This window comes from Gossypium hirsutum, chromosome A12 (genome assembly GCF_007990345.1).
Source record: "Gossypium hirsutum isolate 1008001.06 chromosome A12, Gossypium_hirsutum_v2.1, whole genome shotgun sequence".
Lineage (NCBI taxonomy): Eukaryota > Viridiplantae > Streptophyta > Magnoliopsida > Malvales > Malvaceae > Gossypium > Gossypium hirsutum.
Genome location: NC_053435.1, coordinates 105,816,038 through 105,836,463, shown reverse-complemented (window position 1 = coordinate 105,836,463; position 20,426 = coordinate 105,816,038). Strand labels below are relative to the sequence as shown.

The 20,426-nt window shown below is 28.2% G+C and overlaps 1 protein-coding gene across 1 annotated transcript; it reads right to left on the bottom strand.

The window, feature by feature from the left end:
* Nucleotides 1–1,916: 1,916 nt before the first annotated feature.
* Nucleotides 1,917–4,650, bottom strand: LOC121211163 (methionine gamma-lyase). Its single transcript, XM_041083605.1, has 3 exons — nucleotides 4,013–4,650; nucleotides 3,537–3,938; nucleotides 1,917–2,580 (listed from the first exon to the last, which is right to left on the bottom strand). The coding sequence occupies exons 1-3, from the start codon at nucleotides 4,389–4,391 to the stop codon at nucleotides 2,003–2,005; spliced, it is 1,359 nt and encodes a 452-aa protein (XP_040939539.1). The 5' UTR covers nucleotides 4,392–4,650; the 3' UTR covers nucleotides 1,917–2,002.
* Nucleotides 4,651–20,426: the final 15,776 nt, after the last annotated feature.

Genomic DNA, 20,426 nt, shown 5'->3' with positions numbered 1-20,426 from the left:
TTGAGAATTTCATAAATGTGTTATTGAATGGTATAATCAATAAACATTGAGTTAAATGGTAAATACGTATTAGTTTTGAATTTGATGTCATTGAATTGCACGTGAATTAAATGGAAATTGCTAGTGATATGATTTAAATTATGAGCATGAGAAATTGCGAATTGAATGAAATGGAAATGAAGCATTAAATTGCATGAGTATGTATCGGGTCTCGCAGGCCCTAATTATTATGATTATAATATTTTGAGGATATATTGTGAAAAGTTATAGAAACATGTTAATTATTTTGAAAGTTTTAATTTTGATGAAATTTTATAACTCGGTTAAATACGTTTACAAGTGTATGTGTTTTGGTAATGCCTCGTACCCTATTCCGGTGTTGGATACGGGTAAGGGGTGTTACATTCAGCCACTTAAGCTTACAAGTGATGGAAGCCATATACCTATACTCAACCTCAGTAGAAGAATGAGAAAACATATCTACCACCACAACCCTTTTACTCAAATGAGGCATGAAAACAACAAAAATCAAATTACCAAATCAAAGGGTAATCTGAGGCACACATTGATTCCTTATTGCATCCTTTACCCTTCCTGCGACAACCACTTTTTTAGCGGTCCGTGGATAATACATACTAACCAATTCATCATTTAATGCATTCAAAAGCCACAAAGATAGTGGGACACAAATATCATAAGCCCAATCATCGAAGTTGTTGAGCTTTAATTGAATACGAGTAATAAAATCACCGGGTCAATCTTGAGGACCCAAAAAAAACAGAGAGTTAGGTTCAATTTTATGTGGTGGTAGAAAAGTAGAATTGCCACCAACCATTGAGAACGATGAAAAAAAATTATGATAAAAGGCAAGTGATAGCTAGCCTGGAGATTGACATCGTTGCGCCACCAGGCAAAACAAAACATAAGAAGCAAATGGCTTGGAGAAGAAAAATAAATAAATAAAAGGGGAACCTAAGCTCTTGATACCATGACAAAAATAGGGTAATCCCTTTCAATCCTATTGATAGACCTCAAAAGTATACATAATATTTATACATCAGTAGTCACGTAGGAATAAGAGAGATATATAATATATTTAAATATTCTTAAAAGATATATCATAACATGTGTATGCATAAATCTGTTCGTGTCCAGATATAACGTATACGGTGAGACTATTCTATATAGGTAAAATGATTTTTTGGTCCTTTATAAAACAAAAAAATAGTTTAATTCTCTATTTAATTTTTCATCTTTTTTATCTTTAAACTTGTATTTTTTTATCAAATCACCTCAAAATAGATGGAAAAATTAATATTTGACTAACATAACATATATGTGGATTGACAAATAGATAACATGTCAGCATTTAATTAAAATATTAACAAAATAATTTTTAGAATTTTTATTTTTTAAATAGCTTTTATAATTTTTTTGAATTTTTAAATTGTAATAAATTAATTAAGTGTGGATGTGCCATCCACACTTATGTAACGTCAATAAAGTTAAAAACAATTAATTTTTTCATTAATTTTAAGGTGGGTTGATAAAAAATATAAATTTAAAAGTTAAAAAAATTAATAAATAACTAAAATGATTTTTTTTTATAAAATTGAATTGTTGGCATTTGAATTTTAATGTAACAAATAGTTGAATCAAAATTATATGGGATACTAGAAATAACATTTGGAAGAAATGAACTCTGTTTTACTCTGTCATTTCAAGCATACAATGTGCTACTTCATCATATTAAAATCTGGACCCTGCTATGTTTGTATGAAGCATTCGATTAGCTTAATTTCTTTTTGTTTCAAGCCCAAAGCTAAAACATTGTAAGGGCCATAACTATTGTGTGTGTATAAATCTTGAGTTAAATAATTTATTTTATGTTTGTCCAACGTTAAAGGATAAAGATCTTAAAAGAAAAAAGCGTTATATTTATGCAAACGCTCCAGTTCAACTGAAACAACATAAACAAGACTCTATACACCCAAGGCAAACATTAGTTTTTAATCAACAAGGTGCCATCTTGCATCCTAGACAGTGCCTTTTCTAATTGGCTCCACTTCTGCTCTAGTGTTCCGATATATCCGATGGACATCCTCACCAGCCCCGGTGAAATGCCGGCAAGTTCCTTCTCTTCGGCATTCATTTCACTGCTGGTGCTACTTCCGGAACAAGACATGAGAGTCTCGTAGTAACCCAAGCTAACCGCCATGAACCCAAACTGAGTATAGTTTTGCAAGTGGTGCATCAGCCTATTGGCTCTTTCTTCGGTTTCCATGTCAACACAAAGAAGCCCACCATACCCATATTCCTTGTTGGCCATGGACTTCAATAGCTCATGCTGGGGGTGATCCTCGAGGCCTGGGTATATGACCTTGAGCCCCAATTTCTTCATTCTAATGGCATATTCCATGGCTCTTCGGCAATGCTCCTTCATTCTCAGGCCCAAGTGAGGAATCCTCTCGGAGAGTTCGAAGGCAACTTTGGCGTTCATGGTTGGGCCTAGAAGCATCAACGCACCTTGATGAAGATCCATCATTGAGTTCACCAGGCTTGCAGGGCCACAAACAGCACCTGAATTTTACAGCAAATACATCTTGTAGTAATTAATTAATAAACTAAACTAAAGATAACAATTAGAAGAACAAAATACTTGTGTACTTTTCAACTAAAAATGTCAAATAAAAGGTCTTTAAAATAACAAAACAATTTATCAGAAGAAAAAAAAGACAAAAAACATCACATGAAAGCTTATCCATGATAACGACAAGAAAAGGAAGATTGAAACGCACACCTCACTCACATGCATGTTGACGAAATTCATGATCATATCACCCATAAAAGCTTGCCTGAAAACCACACTTTTCCATATTTACACGAGAGAAAAATAATTAGTAATCCAGTTTTCTAATTTTGAGTACGGATTGTAATGGTGCCAAGGGCTTTGGGGGGCAAAATTTTGAGAAAATTTTTCTTTAAATTTTTTAAAAATATCATTAAACCTTTTTTTTTATTTTTTTCTGAAAATTTTAATAAGCTCTTTTGAAATATTTGTAAATTCAAATTAATCTCACAAAAAATTTAAAAATTTTAATTAGATCTCTAATTTTTTATTAAAAAAAATCTCTTTAAACTCCTAAAATTTTAATAGTGTCCCAAAAATTAGTCTAAAATCCGCCACTATTATTCCCTTAATTTCTTCAAATAATTAACCCCATTATGGATTTTTTTTTCTTCCAAACAAATCTCTTCCACTTATCATGTAACATAAATAATTGCATGTATTTTAAATGAAATAGCCACTAAATTAATTTATAAATTAAATCTAATAATAAATTTGACCTGTTTGGCATAATATATTTCGCCAAGACTGGTTTTGACGAGGCTAAAATTTGGCTTTGAATTGAATTGGCCTTATTACTGAATCAATCACAGGATCCCACGTGATTGACGACACGACTCCCTAAACAAAACAACGGAGATTTGTGTCCGACACGTGTACGGATAAGAGAAACATACGACAAACGAACCTGCTATAACATCGGCCCCACCGCTTATGAACTTAGAGATACTATGGAGAACCACATCAGCACCCAGCCGAGCCGGAGAAAGAACCATGGGGGCGAACGTGTTGTCCACGACCACCGTCGTTCCTTTCTCGTGCCCGATTCTGCTTAGTGCCGGAATGTTGGCTACGGTGAGCGTGGGATTCGACATCGACTCGAAGTATAACACTTTGGTCTTTCCTTCGACGATGGCATTTTTCACAGCTTCGAGATCGCCGATGTCCACAAACGTGGTCGTGATATTACAGGCTCTGGGAAAGAAATGTGTTAAGAGTGCATGGGTGCCGCCGTATAAGGTCCTCGATGCCACTACGTGTCCGCCGCTGCTGCAGAGTTGCAACAGCACGGATGATATTGCAGACATACCTGTCATCACGAAATCAAATTAATTATTAACCACAAAAAAATTACATTTTTTTATGTGACAAAATTTTAATTACCGCTAGCGGTGCAATAAGCAGCTTCGGTTCCTTCCAGGGCTGCCATGAGACGGCCAAGATTTAAGACGGTGGGGTTAAAATGACGGCTATAGATGAAGAAATCACGATCAGGACCGAGTTCACCGGCGAACATACGGCGCATGGTCTCAGGTTCCATGACGGTGAAGGTGGCGGAGGCTTCAATGGACATGTTAACACCACCATGTTCACCGAATTCATGGCGAGCGTTGGCTAATGCAGCGGCAGGGTCGCTTTCCGATGCCATTGTGGGCAACATTGATTTCTTAGCCACGAAAATATCATCCCCGTCAAAGTCATCGGTTCCTGTTCCTCTCTTCTTCCCGGCGAAAACAAGGCCACGGCTCTGGGTTTCTGCCATAGTTAAATCTCCTCTTCTTCTTCTTCTTCTTCTTCCTCTTTTTTTTTTTTTTGTTTTTTATGTGGGGGACCTTTGTTGGTTACTGGAGAACTAATGATGGAATTAAAAAGGGGCTTGCCAGGAGATGGGGAGGGGATTTGAAGGTATATATAAAGCAGGGAATTGAACAAATAAGGTGGGTTTGTTACAATTTAATTAATTTTGCAAAACAAAGTATGAAGCGTTACCTAAATTAAATGTGAACATGACTAAAACTTTCCTTTTTCAAATAAATTCTTGTAAGGTAATATATATATTATTTTTTAAAATTTATAAGCCAAAAAGGGTATAAACATGTCACAATTTAGTTTAATACCAAATATAAAAATTGTATAAGGTGATTATAGCTATTTTTTTTAGCTAAAATCTTTTAATATATATAATTTAAAGAAATTATAACACAAATAAGCCAAAAAGGATAAATGTAAACATTGCTAAAAATTTCGTATTTTAGATAAAACTTTGTAACATATATACACATATAAATATATATATTATTTAAAGAATTTATGAAATGAATAAGCTAAAAATGTATAAATATGGTTTTAAATTTTAAAGTCAAAATCACGAAACAAGGAAAGCATGTCTCAAAGGCATAATCTTGCATTTTTTTAGTTTAACCCAAGAATTGTAACCTAACTTGTGTTTGACCGTCTTTTACCCCCAAATTGTTAACGTGTAGGCCAATTAACTCCAAATATGTGCATTTAACATTTATAATTTACACTGATAATATCATTCATTTATTTACATTGATTTTGTAGAGATTAAAAAAATAGTTTTAATGATTTATTTTTTCCACATGTTTAATAATCCAAAATAAAAATAATATAATAGAGTTTTTTTATAAAAAATTATGGAAATTAATAAGTAAATAAGAACTACGAGAATATTTTTAATTAATTCTATTTTATTTTATTTATTTTAATATTATATTATTCTATAAAAATTTTAGGTTTAATTTTTTTATTTTTGTTTAGAATAAGGTGAAATGTTTAGAAATTAAGGATAAATGTGAAATTTATTTTTTATAATTTAAATTTTATATTTATCAAACAATCTAATTGTATTCCATAATTAATTTAAGTAATATGTCAAACAATTTTATAACTTAAATTTCAATAGTTAAATTTTCAATACTTAATTTCTCAACTTATGAAACAACACTTAAGATATTTCAAAAGAATCAAATCCAAGTTCCTGAAAGAAAGACCCTGAGACCCATTTTTTATAAGCCATTGTACTCCAATGAACTAATAAGAACCAAGTTGAGAGGGTGGATTCGTGCATTGAGCCCAAAATGCCAATATAATGTACATCTAAGACCTTTTGTTCTTGAACTTTTTTATTGAATTTTTGGGAGTCAACGAAAAGTAAACTTCTTAACTAGTAACATTCATGCGCTTTATTTGAACTTCTTAACTAGTCAACGAAAATAATGGATACATAATTTAAAACTTGAGAAGCCTTTATTTGAACAATTTCGAATAGGTTGAGTGTAATACCCCCTTAACCTTGTCCCGTCGCCGGAACAGGATTACGGAGCATTACCAGTCTTTACAATACTTTTATACATTAGACGGGGATAATTATGATACATAAATTAAAATTATGTCATTTTGTATCTTAAATGGGCCTATATTGATTACTATAAACATTTGAATCCAACCGGGGTTCGACCGGAAGCTTATAAAAATTTTCATGAAAACTTAAAATTTTCCTTTTGTGAATAGTGTCACACGCCCGTGTGACCTAGGAGACACGCCCGTGTACCCTTCTTACACGTCCGTGTGGAAACACCGTGTTGTTTTTCTTTAGAATCTGTTAATTTTGCACGGCCAAAGCGCACACCCGTGCGTGAGCCATGTGTCTTACATGATCTGATGACACGCCCGTGTGACCTGGCCGTGTGGACTTATGATGAGCTTCGTTTTGCAAGTTACTAACCTTGTAAAAACGTAAGCTTTAAGATAACATTTTTTTTACCGACTCTCAACATGATTAAAACTCAATTAAACATATTTAATGCTAACCCAACTTGACAATAAAACATTCAACCAATGTTCTCTCAATGGTACCACAGTCTAGATTAACTTAAAATTTTGTTTACAATCTTAAACAACTTACTTATATTAACTTTCAAGCATGTATATTTCATTTTAAGACCTAATATCTTTAAACCATTCTTGAACATTTTTACTCTATTAACTTAATAGCCTAGGTACATGCCATTATCAACAATTAACATATTTTACCTTGTTGAGTCCGGGATCGGCTTAGGATGCTGATTCGACGATCTTTCTTTAACCTAACCTGCGCACGGAAACAAACCGTATGCTGAGTATAAACTCAGTGGTATTTCTATAAACAGAAGTACTGAATAGTGTAAGAAATTTAACATTTAATTAAGTCATATATTAATCATAATAAACTTGTAAATCACTAAATAATAATACCCGTCATTCATATATACATTCGAGCTTTAAGCTTTAACTTCATAGTCTCTATACTTTAGTCATATAACTTAATTTCATAACATATAAACCTTACCATTTGATTCGGTCTACCTTTATTGTCCATTTATACCTTTCATTAGCAGTCAACATTCATGTATTCTTAAACTTTAAGCATTACTTTAGAATCTTAATACTTCAACCATTTACTCTTCATTATTTAGCTTTAAAACCTTATTAATCGATCTTCAATATACTTTCATTACTATACAGTGATCTTCATTTGTTATATAATCAAGCAGCCTTTATAGGCATAACAGTTAATGAATAATAAATTAATAACATTCATTCTTTGATATCCTTGATTATCCCTATTAACATGACTCGGACCCGACGAATACACGGACTTAAATCCAACCCACACACCTGGGATATTTCACGGTGTTTCATCGGCCGAAGCCGGAATACACCGTATCGGTAACAGTAACAGTAACGGTACACAAAGTACCTCATCCGAACAAATTCGAAACAGTAACAGTCAGGTATAGAGTACCTCTTCAGAACGAATCCGGAACAGTCACAATAGTCGACACATATAATGTCTCATCGACACACAGTCGGAATATCCCTAACACAGTCGGAATATCCCTAACTCCTCTGATCCTATGGCATGCTAACTATATCCGACTAACCCGACATTATTAATAGGGTATCCAGTCAATTTTCAATTTCCACTTTCCATTCTTAATTTACTTACTCTTCATTTCAATACCTTTCCATATCAATTCACATGTAATTCAATTTCAATACAATATACATTTTTCAATTCTTCATTCAATATTCACATATTCTATTCAATATCAATAATCACTAATAATTTATGAATTTTTATTCAATTTAATACCATAATAATAATAATAATACTTACCATTCATATAAATAATAAATTCAACAAATAATTATTAAATTCGGTTTATAGAAATACAAACCATATTTTCTCGAGCTAACTCCCATTGTCTTTGTCATTTTTCCTTGCTTAGCCGAGATTTCCCAAGACAACATTAGCTACGGGAATTAAAACAATTCATATTCATTAATTCACTACTAATTTATATCTAATTAATACAATTTCTATTCAATTTCTACTTTAATCTCAATTTAATCTTAACTAAATTCACTTACTTTTTCTATCTTAATTCATACTTCGTTTCTATTCAAATTTTGTTCAAACTCATACTCAACTATTGATTTTCCAACATATTTCCTAATTTCGAAATTTCATCAATTTAGTCCCTACAACATAAAATTTATGAATTAGTTTACAATTCAATCCTTATTTCATTTCTAACTTGAATTTCTATCAATTTAACCCTTATTTCATCATTTTACTCAACATGAACATTACCTAGAAATCTAATAACTTTCAAAATATCAACGTAATTTCATCAAAACTTTGTTCTAAAACTTTTAAAACATCAAAACGATGTAAAAAAGGCTAAATTGACTTACCTATTAAAGTTCAAGCTTCAAAACCTTGATTTTCCCTTTTCTCCCTTTCTTCCCTTTCTTTCTCCCCTGTTCTTCTCTATTTCGTTTTCTTTGTTTCTCTTTTTCATTTCTTTTATTTATTTATTTCTTTGTTTTTTTTTAATTAAACTATTATAATATTTATTATTTATACATGTGTATATTTATTAATACACATGTATTCATTTATCACCTCACACTTGTCACAACTTTTATTTATTTATTTATTTAATATAAAATAATATTAATATAATAAACTTTAATTATTATTATTTTACTTATATAATAAGTAAATACACATGTATAATACATGTGTACCATTTATATTTGTACACATTTAACTTATTTTAACCATACATTTGTCATCCCTTTTTGGCTTATTTGCTTTACTTTTTTTATTCTATAATTAAACTTTCACTCTTCATTCAATTTAATCCTTTTTATCTAATTATCCTTAATTTAAGTTAATTCACTTCATTAAACTTTAAATTAATCACTCACTTAACTTCGTAAATATTTTTAATAAATATTTACGAATCTATTTTTCAGAAACAAAGACCCGAAAATGCACTTTTTTGATAATTGTAAAATTCGGGTCATTACATTGAGTTTTATTTAAACATTTTAAAAAATGTTTGACTTTTATGTGAGCAACACTTAAAAATCGAGGCCCAATGTAAATAATTAACGTCCTATATATGATTTGAATATATTTTTATTTGAAGTAGAGATGATTCTAGTTTTGTTTTTCAAAATAAAAATCATGTTGAGTAAATTTATATTTATACTGTAACTTAAACTTAAATTGATTTAAACTCGAAATTAATTCAATTTAAAATTAATTAAAATCTAAAATAGTTCAACCCGACATAATATAAATCGAAAATAACTTGAATAAATAGGTTTAAGCTAAACTTAAATTAAATATTTGTTTAATTCAAACATATCATTGGTTTTTGCTCATTAGATAAATGTTAAACATATATAAAAAAATAAAAAAATAAGATTAAATATTGATTTTTTTATTATAAATCAAAGGTTGATTCCTTTTCCTTGAATCTCCAATAATAATAATAATAATAATTATTATTATTATAGTAGTAGATGATGATGATGAAGAGGATCAAATAATTTTGATTTTCATTGATTATCAAAGATAGATGAAAACTCATTAATTTATGCTGATTCAAAAAATTAGAATAGGTAAATGTTATTAAAAATTAATATTTTAATTAAATAAATGTTATTAACGATTGTAATAGGCTAATTTTGGCCTGGGCTCCAAAAAATAATAATCGAATAAATAAAGTCAAAAGATGCAATCGGTCAAAAACGAGCTAAAAAGGGCCAAATTGAAAGACAATTATTAAATTATGGCTAAATCAAAAAGATGGAGAAAGCTTATGAGTTCAAAATTTGTTGACTTAATAAAAGGCTAAAAATAGGAAGATATGATTTTTTTGTTTTTATTTTATTTTATTTTATTATTAAATTATTTAGACTATTTTTAGTAAATCCCATGCATATAAATAGGGGTATTTTGATTTTTGAAAGGGGGAGACTTTGAGGACTTTGGTATTCCTACTTCAATTTGGAATTAGATTATTCACTCTTTTCCTATTTCTATTGGAATTGAATTATTTTCTTTTCTGTTTCAATTATGTGGGAATTTTGTCCATTTCATTTTAATTTATTAGTTTTTTTCTAAATTCGTCCAATTATTTTTAGCCTTTTCGTTTTTTTATTGTTTTGCAATTAAGTTTTCATTTTTTTTTACCCTAAAATTTTTTTTGACTGCATTTTGGTCCTCCTTGAAGCTGTGCGTTTTGGAGGGTGAGGATTATTTCCCTTTTGGTCCCTCCTTGTTATTTGCATGTTCAAATTGGTCCATTTCATTTTATTTATTTTTTATTTGCTCCAAAATTTTGCTTTAAGGTTCGATTTAATCTTTTTTTTATTTTCGCTATTTTATTATCAAATTAACTAATTTAATATATTATTGCTATTATTATTATGTTTCTATTTATATTTATTTTTTTATTCTAATAATATTATTATTTATTTAATTTTTATTTATCTATTTATATTTCTACTATTATTATATTTCTATTTATTATATTTTTATTTCTATTTATATATTAATATTATTTTCATTATTATTTTTCTTATATATGTTTTTACTTTTGTTATTAACATTCTATTTATTTATTTATTTATTTATTTTACATTTTTTTGTTATTATCTATTTTAACTTTTTATATAACGCTAATTTCAAATTTTTATACATTATTTATTTTAATATTTTCATATATTATGTATTTCAAACTTTTTTTTTACACATTATATATTTTGAATTGTTTATATATTATTTTTAAAGAGTTTTATATATTAGTTTATCTTGAATAGATACTAATTTTTTTTAAAAATTATTTTATATACTTTAGATCGCTTTTATAACATCTATTTTAAATTCTTTTTCTGTATCATTTGCTTAGAATTGTTTTGTATTTTATTTTAGATTTTCTTATTTTGTATTTATTTGTTATTTGTGATTCATTATTATAACATTTTGTTTATGAATTATTACTTTGCGTTATACATTATTATTCCATCGTACTTTATTCGATTAAAAGGTCGTGTTTTAATATTGTTTAAGTTTTAAAATCATTTTATTCAAAAGTTTTCAAAATAAGGCAATACTTTTGGCACCTTTGAGAATATTGTGTCCTAACTTACTGGGTTCCAATTTTTCTCGTTGGATTTAAGTAACCGAGAACCCATTTTTCAATCAAAACCCATAAGTTTCAAATAAAAGGTTATTCTCAGGAATTCGAGGTGTTGTGTCCTAACTCACTGGATATAACATTTTGTATCTCGAGATAAGAATTTCTAAAAAATAAACGCAATGTTCTATGTTTGGAAATCCGAGAAATCGTGCCCTAACGTGTTGGGTTTCGATTTTTCGTTGGACCAAATAATTGAATATCCTTTTGTAATTTTCAAATGTATGAGCTTTTGGAAATCAAGAATTGATCGTGGTTTCAAAGGTCTAAAGAATCATGTCCTAACGTACTGGATGTGATATTATATTCCTTCAAAACAAGAGAATTTTAATGTTCAATTTGATTTATTCAAATGTTTTAAAAGAAATTGCATTTCAAATTTTTTTTATTTATTTTAGACGTAAGGAAATTAATTAATCAATTAGGTACCAATTTTGGGCGTTACGAGGGTGCTAACCCTTCCTCGTGCGTAACCGACTCCCAAACCCTTTTTCTCGAATTTCGTAGACCCAAAATCATTGTTTTAATAAATTAAAATGTTTTATTAAAATGATCAATCTCAAGGTGATCCCGATCACACCTCGAAAAAGATCGGTGGTGACTCTATTTTTGGTTTTAAGTCGACTCCCGTTTTTCAAATTAAAAATGGTTCCGACAACGATAAAAATATTTATAATGATATTTTAAATAAAAATTGAATCATAATAATTATTTTCGTTTGTTCGAAAGACTTCGGTATATTATAGATTAATTAATCTAAATGCAGAATAAGTTATTAAATCTTATTTTCCAAACTTATTTTTTATAATTATTAATTTTATAATAAATTTAAATCAATTAAATAATTTATTTAACTTAGTAAAATAATTTATTACATTTAAAAATACAAATAACTTGAATATAAAATTATTTGATTCAAAATAAAAAATGTGTTAAATTAAACTTAGATGAACCAACATGTTTTAAGTATAATGGTAAGACACATTACATTTTTAATGGGAGACACAAATTTAAACCTTGAATATTGCATTTTGTAGAGGAGCAAATATGTACCCTGAACATAGACGATAAAACGGATGAGAAATACCTTTAAAAAAATATAAACCCGAATAATCTATAAGATTTAAAAGCTAAATTAATCCAATTCATTTCGAGAAATTTGTGATTAAATTCTTTTCCCCTATAAAAAATGTAATACATTAATATTTAAAAATAAATGTAAATTTTAAAATTCTAAAGTTCAAAATTAAAATACATTAATAAAGAAAAAAAGTTAAAATATATTAAGTATGAATAAATAATTAAATCAGTTATTAAGTTTGTTAAAAAATAATTAAAATTGAAATTCTCAATCGAATATCCATTTCCAACTTGTATTGTATAAAGCCAATATGATTTTGTTTTCCTTTCATTTATGGTTCTGGTTTTGTCTTGATGTGGGCATGACCTGGCATCCTCTTCCTCGTCAAAATGTAGACACATCAAACTCAAGTGGATCCATGAAATCAAATGTTTTTTCCGCCACGTCGGCCACAATATGGATAACTAAAAAGCCGTGAGCACTTAAACTTTGCTCATAACTCAAATCTTATCCTATCACCCAACACTCCAACATCTCATGCCTTTGTCCTTTTCCTCCTCCTCCTTATCATTATTATTAAATGGTGCATGTATATAGTTAAATAATATATGTCATGTTTTAGATAGCTTTTGAAGTATACTAATTTTAGCTATTGGTAATGGACAGATATTATTATATAATATTTTCCTAATCTACCTGTTTTTGTATATTTGGACATTTGGGCAGATATAATATACTATGAGAAAGAAGGCTTTAACCTAAAGATGATATATTAAAGAAATGAGGAATACAAGGGTGTTTTTTTAACCCCAAAGTATAAAAAGGTATTAGTATTGATTGTGACCTCCAAACATGAGGGAACTGCAGTAAAGAGTGGTGGATTGAGATTATATAAAGAACAAGAAACAAAAGTGGGTCTGTTGATGTGGAAGAATTTGGGAGAAAAGAAACCAAACAAATACATAATTCCAAACAATAAGGAAATGGATGCAGCAAAGCTAAGACCCACCACTTTGGTGTTTAGAAACCAACCATGTCCACGAAGAAGACAAGCGCCAATTGCTCATTGTCTTATGTGACGACCCCCTATGTAGTATTATGTACGTTGAAGATACATGTTTTTCAGTTGTGCACTGCAATTCAGTCCAAGACAAGGCTGCTCACGGATTAGGCAGACTTAGTCTCGTAGCTCATGATGGTTTGGAGTTTGGACCAATGCCTATCCTTCTTGTATTAATAATATTTTGAAACTAGTCGTGTTATTGATCATGAATATCGTATTATTGCCAGCCTAATAGTGTTAAAAGAAAATATATAAATTTAACTATAAGTAACCAAATTCAAAAAAGAAAAGCAAGTTTACCCAAAATGAAATAATAAAAATATAAGAAAAGAAAAAAGCTTTGACCATTTGACTTTGTTCTCTTTCATCCTGTTATTTCTCCAATATCTCTTTACAGCGATTGGTGGTAGATTACTATTAAGTGAAAATGACTCGGAAGTTTCAAGAATGAAAGCAAAAGTTAATACGGTGAAAGCTAAGGCCACGTGGTTGGTACATGCGTATTTAGAAAACAAAGCAAATAAACCGATTATACATTACAATCACGTGTGTTGCTTCTTTTTTCGTGTTGTTCTCGTCATAATCCATATATATATATATTATATTAGTTAAAATTAATATTTTTTTTATCTATTTTTTAAAGTGATTTGATAAAATTAAAAGACCAAAAAAATTACTATGCTTCTTTTTTCGTATATATTCGAATTTAATTTTCCTTTTAAAAAGAAAATTAAAATAGTACATATTAATCATTTAATTATTACGTGTTACTAAATTTGGATTATGCAGGAGGAAGGACGTGGCACTGACATCAGGCGCATGAATATGATCAGTAAGCACTGCCAATCTTCCATCTTCCATCATCCATCGTCCATCTTTATCCATTGCGTTCTTTTAAGGCTTTTTATTTTTATTTTTATAAATTAGCTTAATATCTTGGGGGACCCCAAAGATTCTCCATTATCCCATATGACCCAAACCAAACACACATCATGGTTCAGTCAATTTGCTTCTAAAATGGTTGTGGAATCTATAATCCCAGCTTTAACGCCTGGTTGTAGTCATGGTTCTTATACCAACAATTTTGACGATGTTACACTCTTTCATTTGCATTCATACACATTAGTTTTTCTGGTTTAGATTGAACATTAGATTGGAAACCCATCCAAGTTCATTCTAAACATCAAGTTGAACATGATTTTGACAGAATGGCCCAAGTCAAATCAAATTTCGCCTTCTCCACTTTTCCTATAGAATCTTTTAACCTTATTAACAAAGACAAAATCTTAGGCCACACGTTTACATTAGGAACAAATCCATATTCTAAATGATTTTAGACTTACCTAATCAAATACACCATACATTAAAACCACTTTAAGCCCGACAGGTCCGAACCCTTCTTGAAAACAAATATATAGACAACTAAAATGGTGAAGTACAAGAGCCCAACCCAAACAAATGGGTCAGGAAAGTCCAGCTTGAAACAAAGATGAACAGATGTGGACATCTCTGTTGCAATCTCACCTGACCAAGATATCAAATGGGAATATTTGCACCAAGTGATCAACCAACAGCATTCAAAATAGCTGCCCCCCAACATGTTCCACTCAACAAAACTGAATATATGCCAGTGCCATTGTAATAATCAAATCAATAGCAGCTCCTTTTTCTTAAAACAATTATAAGAAAACCCAATTTTCCAAAACTGTTCTGATTGCAAAGCAGCAAGAAAATATTACCTGGGGAATGGTAAGTGGGCATATATGAATTATCACCACAACGTCGCCCACTCAAAACCACAATACTTACACCCTTTGCTTTTCCCCCTTTCGACTTGACTCCAAAACCGAGTGCTAACTCCATTGCCCTTCACATGTTTTCTCACAATAAATTTACCTCCTTTAAAAAAAATGAAGATAAAATGGAGGGTTAAATTCTTCTATTAGTACTTATACTATGTGAAAGTTATAGATTTAGTACTTATATTTTAGTTTGATTATTTTCAATCTTTGTACCTTTCAAATTTTAAAAATTTAAAAACCACAAAATATAGTTATTAAATTTATTAAGTTATTTATTTTTAAAACATGTCAAAACTATATTATTTCCTCATATTATTAAAAAATTCGATTAATTGATTTAATGGGTTGTCGGTTGTATCAAGACCGAAATTCTAATTTCAAAAAACATAAAGACTAAGAATGATACGATCGAAAAACATGGATTAAATCTATAATTTATGTATAATATAAAATTAATAGTAAAATTTAACCATATAAATTTAAAATTAATCAAATTGATTTGATAATAGAGTTTAACTGAAAATGGAGTGTTGTTCAAATTTTTAACCGAAATTTATATTAATTTTACGCTTGATTCAACATAAACTACGGACTTTTATTCCTTTGTAATGGCGTTTTCTTTTTTTAATTTGTTAATCGGGTTTGCTTGATTAGTTAATTAAATAGCAATTTGTTTAGGAAAAATTAATTTTAAAAACAATAAATTTTACCATAAAATTACTAATGTATTTTTTAATTTTATTTTAGAATTGAGAACTTAAAAATATTAAAAATTTTTGTTATTAACACTGTGTTATTAGATCTAATTGTTGAAGGATTTTTACTTATGAAAGTTTGCAAAGTGTTGTTGATTTAGTCAATAAATTTATCAATAAGCTTAGTGATGTCTCTATTCTATTGAAATTTCTGTGTGCATGAAGATAGAGTAAGAGAACACAAATCATGTGCATTATACATTGTTGAATCAAAACTCATCTATGAAAACTTACAAGGATAAAATTACTACGATTTGAATTAGAGACTTTATGGACTTGTTTCTAAAAGAGTTTGAAAATCAGTCAATACAAAAAATAAATGGGTTGTTGGAAAATGTATAATTGCTTTTTTAAGGCTAGATTATTTTAGGATTATCTTTTGGGGTCCAGAGGGTTTGGAGTGTCAAATGAACAAGTGACAGAGTTCCATGATTTTCGTTGGTTAAGTGATCACTGGATCTAATATCGCTTACCAAAAGCATCGTGATTCCATTGAAGGCCTAGCCCACATCTTATCGATGGACCCTTTGCCTGATCATGGCATCCGCTCCTTTTACGGGAAATAATGCCCTATTCCTCGTCATCCCAACTTTGAGAACTCTGAGGAATTAATATTATTCTCAAAATGCACTGCTAATCCATGTAGTTTGATCAATTTTTTATATGGAATTCATAAATTTATCATTCAATTTTTATTTTTTTTGAATTTAAATTTTATTACTTTTATTTGAATTTTACTATTAATCTTTTAAAAAGAGTTAAATCATTTTTTAATAGAAATATTGATTAAAATATTATTTTTTCAACAATGTTAGCATGTTAACCTCCACATCAGTTTACATGTATTTCATGTTAACAAAACATTAATTTTCTTATATGTCACATCAAAAAATAATTTAAAAATTATAAAACACTCAAAAAATTAACGTAAATTATGTATGGATTGCAATGCGGGTTACCATGTTTATAATTTTAACATTTTAATCAATATTCTCATTAAAAATGATAATTCAGCCTTTTTTAAAAAGTTCATAATCAAATTTAACTTTTTTAAAAGGTTGAGGGCAAGATTTAATTAAAAAAATATAACTAAATTGATAAAAATATATATAAATATTGAAGACTAAATTTATCATTGTAGCAATATATTTTAATAGAGTAACTAAAATATTCACAACCCCTTATTCCATATTGCATACTTAATCCTCGTTAAAGTCACATGTTCAAAACTGTTGCAATAACAACAGTGACAATTAAACTAAAACCTAATCAGTCTCTTGTTTACTTTTTTTTAGTTTATAATAAAAGTTAAATGTTAGGAAATAGAAGGGACTCGTGCAGATTTAAAAAAACAAAAAAAAACAATACTTTGAGTATAAAAAAAATTTGCTACAACAGAATAGGAAAATAAAATGCAAATACCGAAATTTAAACATTAGAAGTTGCTTTCTTGGAGAAAAAAAAAACTCCAAGAATATCACATAAACTATTAAATGGGATTAAAAAAAATAAAATTTAATACTTTTTCTATAATTTCACGCTTGTTAATATATCGATTCGGAACAAAACAAAAAATTTAATGAATTCATAAATTAATATAAATTAATTGAATCGAATTTTATCTCTTCAATATTTAAAAAAATTATATAAATTATTTATTTTAAACAAGTTGAATCGAAAAACAATGACTACAAATCTAATTAAAAAACACTTATTTTTTATCTTATTTTTTTATAATATATTTATTAATTCTTATTTAACTTGATTAGAGTGTCTTTTTTTATATTACAGTAAGAAAAAAAAAACATCATGATGATAAAATAACGTAAAGAAAAAGAGTACGATGCGACATAAGTTTTAGATAGTAGTGGAAGGCGAAGCAAATGGCATGTGACGCGGCATAAATGTGGCCTTTGTCTCCCATGGCCCATGCTATTCACTAACCCTGCCTCCACGTCTTTAACCTACCTTCATTATTTCTGGTTTTTTAGATAAAAGAAGTTAATTACATTTAGTCATAATAGGAATTATATTTGAGATCAATATTATTTTATAGATTTTTTATTTCAATCATCTTAAGAGAACATCGTAAATTTTTAAACCAAGTGAAATATTTCTTCTTAATGTTGTCATAGAATCTGTAGTTATATTTGTTATACGTAGAGTAAACATCACTTTCACATCTATACTCACTTATCAAACACATATGGAAAATATTAATGACATGTTGATTTCATTGTAATTTTAAATTTAGAATTAATTGTATCATACATCTCGGAATTATGGTTTTTATTTTAGATTGGTCTCTAAATTTTAAAAATTTTTAATTTCATTGTAAATTATCGATGTTATATCAATTCGGTTCTTTTATTGTTGAAATTATTAATTTAATTATTAAATGATATTTATGTGAGATAATTTAAAATAAAAATTTTAAAGAAAATTAAAATGCTTTCACATAATTTTTAAAATTAAAAACTTAAATATGAAGTAAAATTGAAAGAAAAAGAGAATGAATGATAGTTATTATAAAAGTTTCAAAAACTTTAAAATTAAGATCTTTACAATATTAGTTTTTCTTTAAAGTATTTATTTTAAATTATGTTACTTAAGATCAATGTTTCATTTCGATCCTAGTAACAGAAAGATTTTATTGATATAACGTCAATAATTTAAAGATGTAATTAAAATATTTTAAAATTTAAGAATTAATGTGATTATTTAATAGAATTAACTTTTAAATTTATTTTAATTTTTATCGTTTCGATTTCATTAAAAATCCTAAATACAACCGCAACAAGCAAAGTATATGAATACAAATTGTTTTAAATCTTTTTCTTTTTGGGGGGGTTCTTTTTGGTTTTTAATTTTAACCGTCGTTTGCTGCATATTTTTTAATTGGTGTGTTTTGAAGGGTGAAAGTGGAGGTTGATGAGACTTTGAATGTTTGTTGAAACACACAAGTGAATGCCTGATATATTTAAGACATGGCTTTGTCGCATGTCTTTAAGTGAAGCGTTTTTACGTGTTTTCACATTCATTTGCACGAACGGTAGTTTTGGATTTTCTATGAAATTGGAAAATAATCATAAAAATGAAATATTCATTATTTATTATAACTGCTAAATTGGAAAAAAATAATAATAATTGCATAACAATAATTTTAGCCCTCAACATATATCTTGGTCATTAATCTTTAAAAAGAAGGTAAATTGTTTAAAATTTGATTGGACCAATTAATCAGGTACATTGGATCGAGCATTGTTTCAAACAAAAGTTTTGAATTAATTGAATCAAATTTTTTATTTTTTATCAAATCAGTTGGAACAGTGAACAGTGGACCTAACCAATTTAACCGTTGGTCCAATTCTAAAATAATTGAAAAAAGTCAAATTATTTTTATTTTAATTGAAATGCTAACTAATATATTGTTTTTTTAACAATGTTGGCATGGCAATCTGTGTAGTCCACATGCATTTTATGCTAATATAACATTATTTATCCACATCAACAAATAATTTAAATTTATTAGAATATTAAAAAAATTTAAAAAATAGCATGAAGTTTACATAGATTACCATATAAGCTTTAATGTTTAAAAATTTAACATTTTAGTCAATATTTTTTTTGCAAACAAAAAATCAACTATTTTTGAAATGTAGATGATCAAATTTGACTTTTTCTAAAAATTTAATAGATAAATTTAATTTTTTTTAAAAGGTTGAAGAACATATTTAACTTTAAAAAAATAAAATTTAATTTAATAAAAAATATAAATATCAGGGACTAAATTTATTATTTTAACATCCATAAATAAAAATTAAGAACTCTATAAACATATTAATCGATGTAGTATAAATTAAAGGACACAAAGAAAACAAATCAAGGTAGATTTATTGTCCTGACAAAATGAATTTCCGTAAAATTAAGGAAAACCGAAAACTGGGCGGAGCTAATAGACCCAACCAACTATCGTCCACAATGGGAGACGTTCCTTTGGTTAATTTTGTGTAACGTCCCTAAATTATTAAATAATTTCTAAATTGATCTTTAAACTTTGAAATATTATAATAAATCCTAAAAGTATTAGAATTGTACTAATAAAATCTGACAGCCTAACAATCAATTTAGTCATTACATGTTAATTAGGATATAATGTGGAGCATATTTAAAATAATGGACTAAATTGTAAACATATTAGTATTTGCAACAGGGATATGACATTGAAAGAAAAAAAAATTGTCAATGGAATGTTAGGAGGATTATTATTATTAATACGTCATATCTAAACGGTTCATGTAATAGATCCACATTTAGTTACAGTTTAATTTATGTATTTGAATATAATTCACGCCATTTTTAATAAACATTTAATATCAAAGTTAAAGGTTAAGCTGATAGAATAACATGATTGATATGATAATGATAATTTAAGAATTAGTTACAAAGTTCTAAAGTTCGAGATCAATTTAAAATTTCGACCATAATTTTAATACATGATATGTGATTAAATATGTGTTTATTTCACTAAA

Coding starts and splice junctions, on each gene's coding strand:
- LOC121211163 (XM_041083605.1), bottom strand. CDS start 4,391: ATGGCAGAAACCCAGAGCCGTGGCCTTGTTTTCGCCGGGAAGAAGAGA. Junction 3,939..4,012: donor TGCTTATTGCACCGCTAGCG/GTAATTAAAATT, acceptor TCGTGATGACAG/GTATGTCTGCAATATCATCC. Junction 2,581..3,536: donor TGGGGCCGATGTTATAGCAG/GTTCGTTTGTCG, acceptor TGTAAAATTCAG/GTGCTGTTTGTGGCCCTGCA.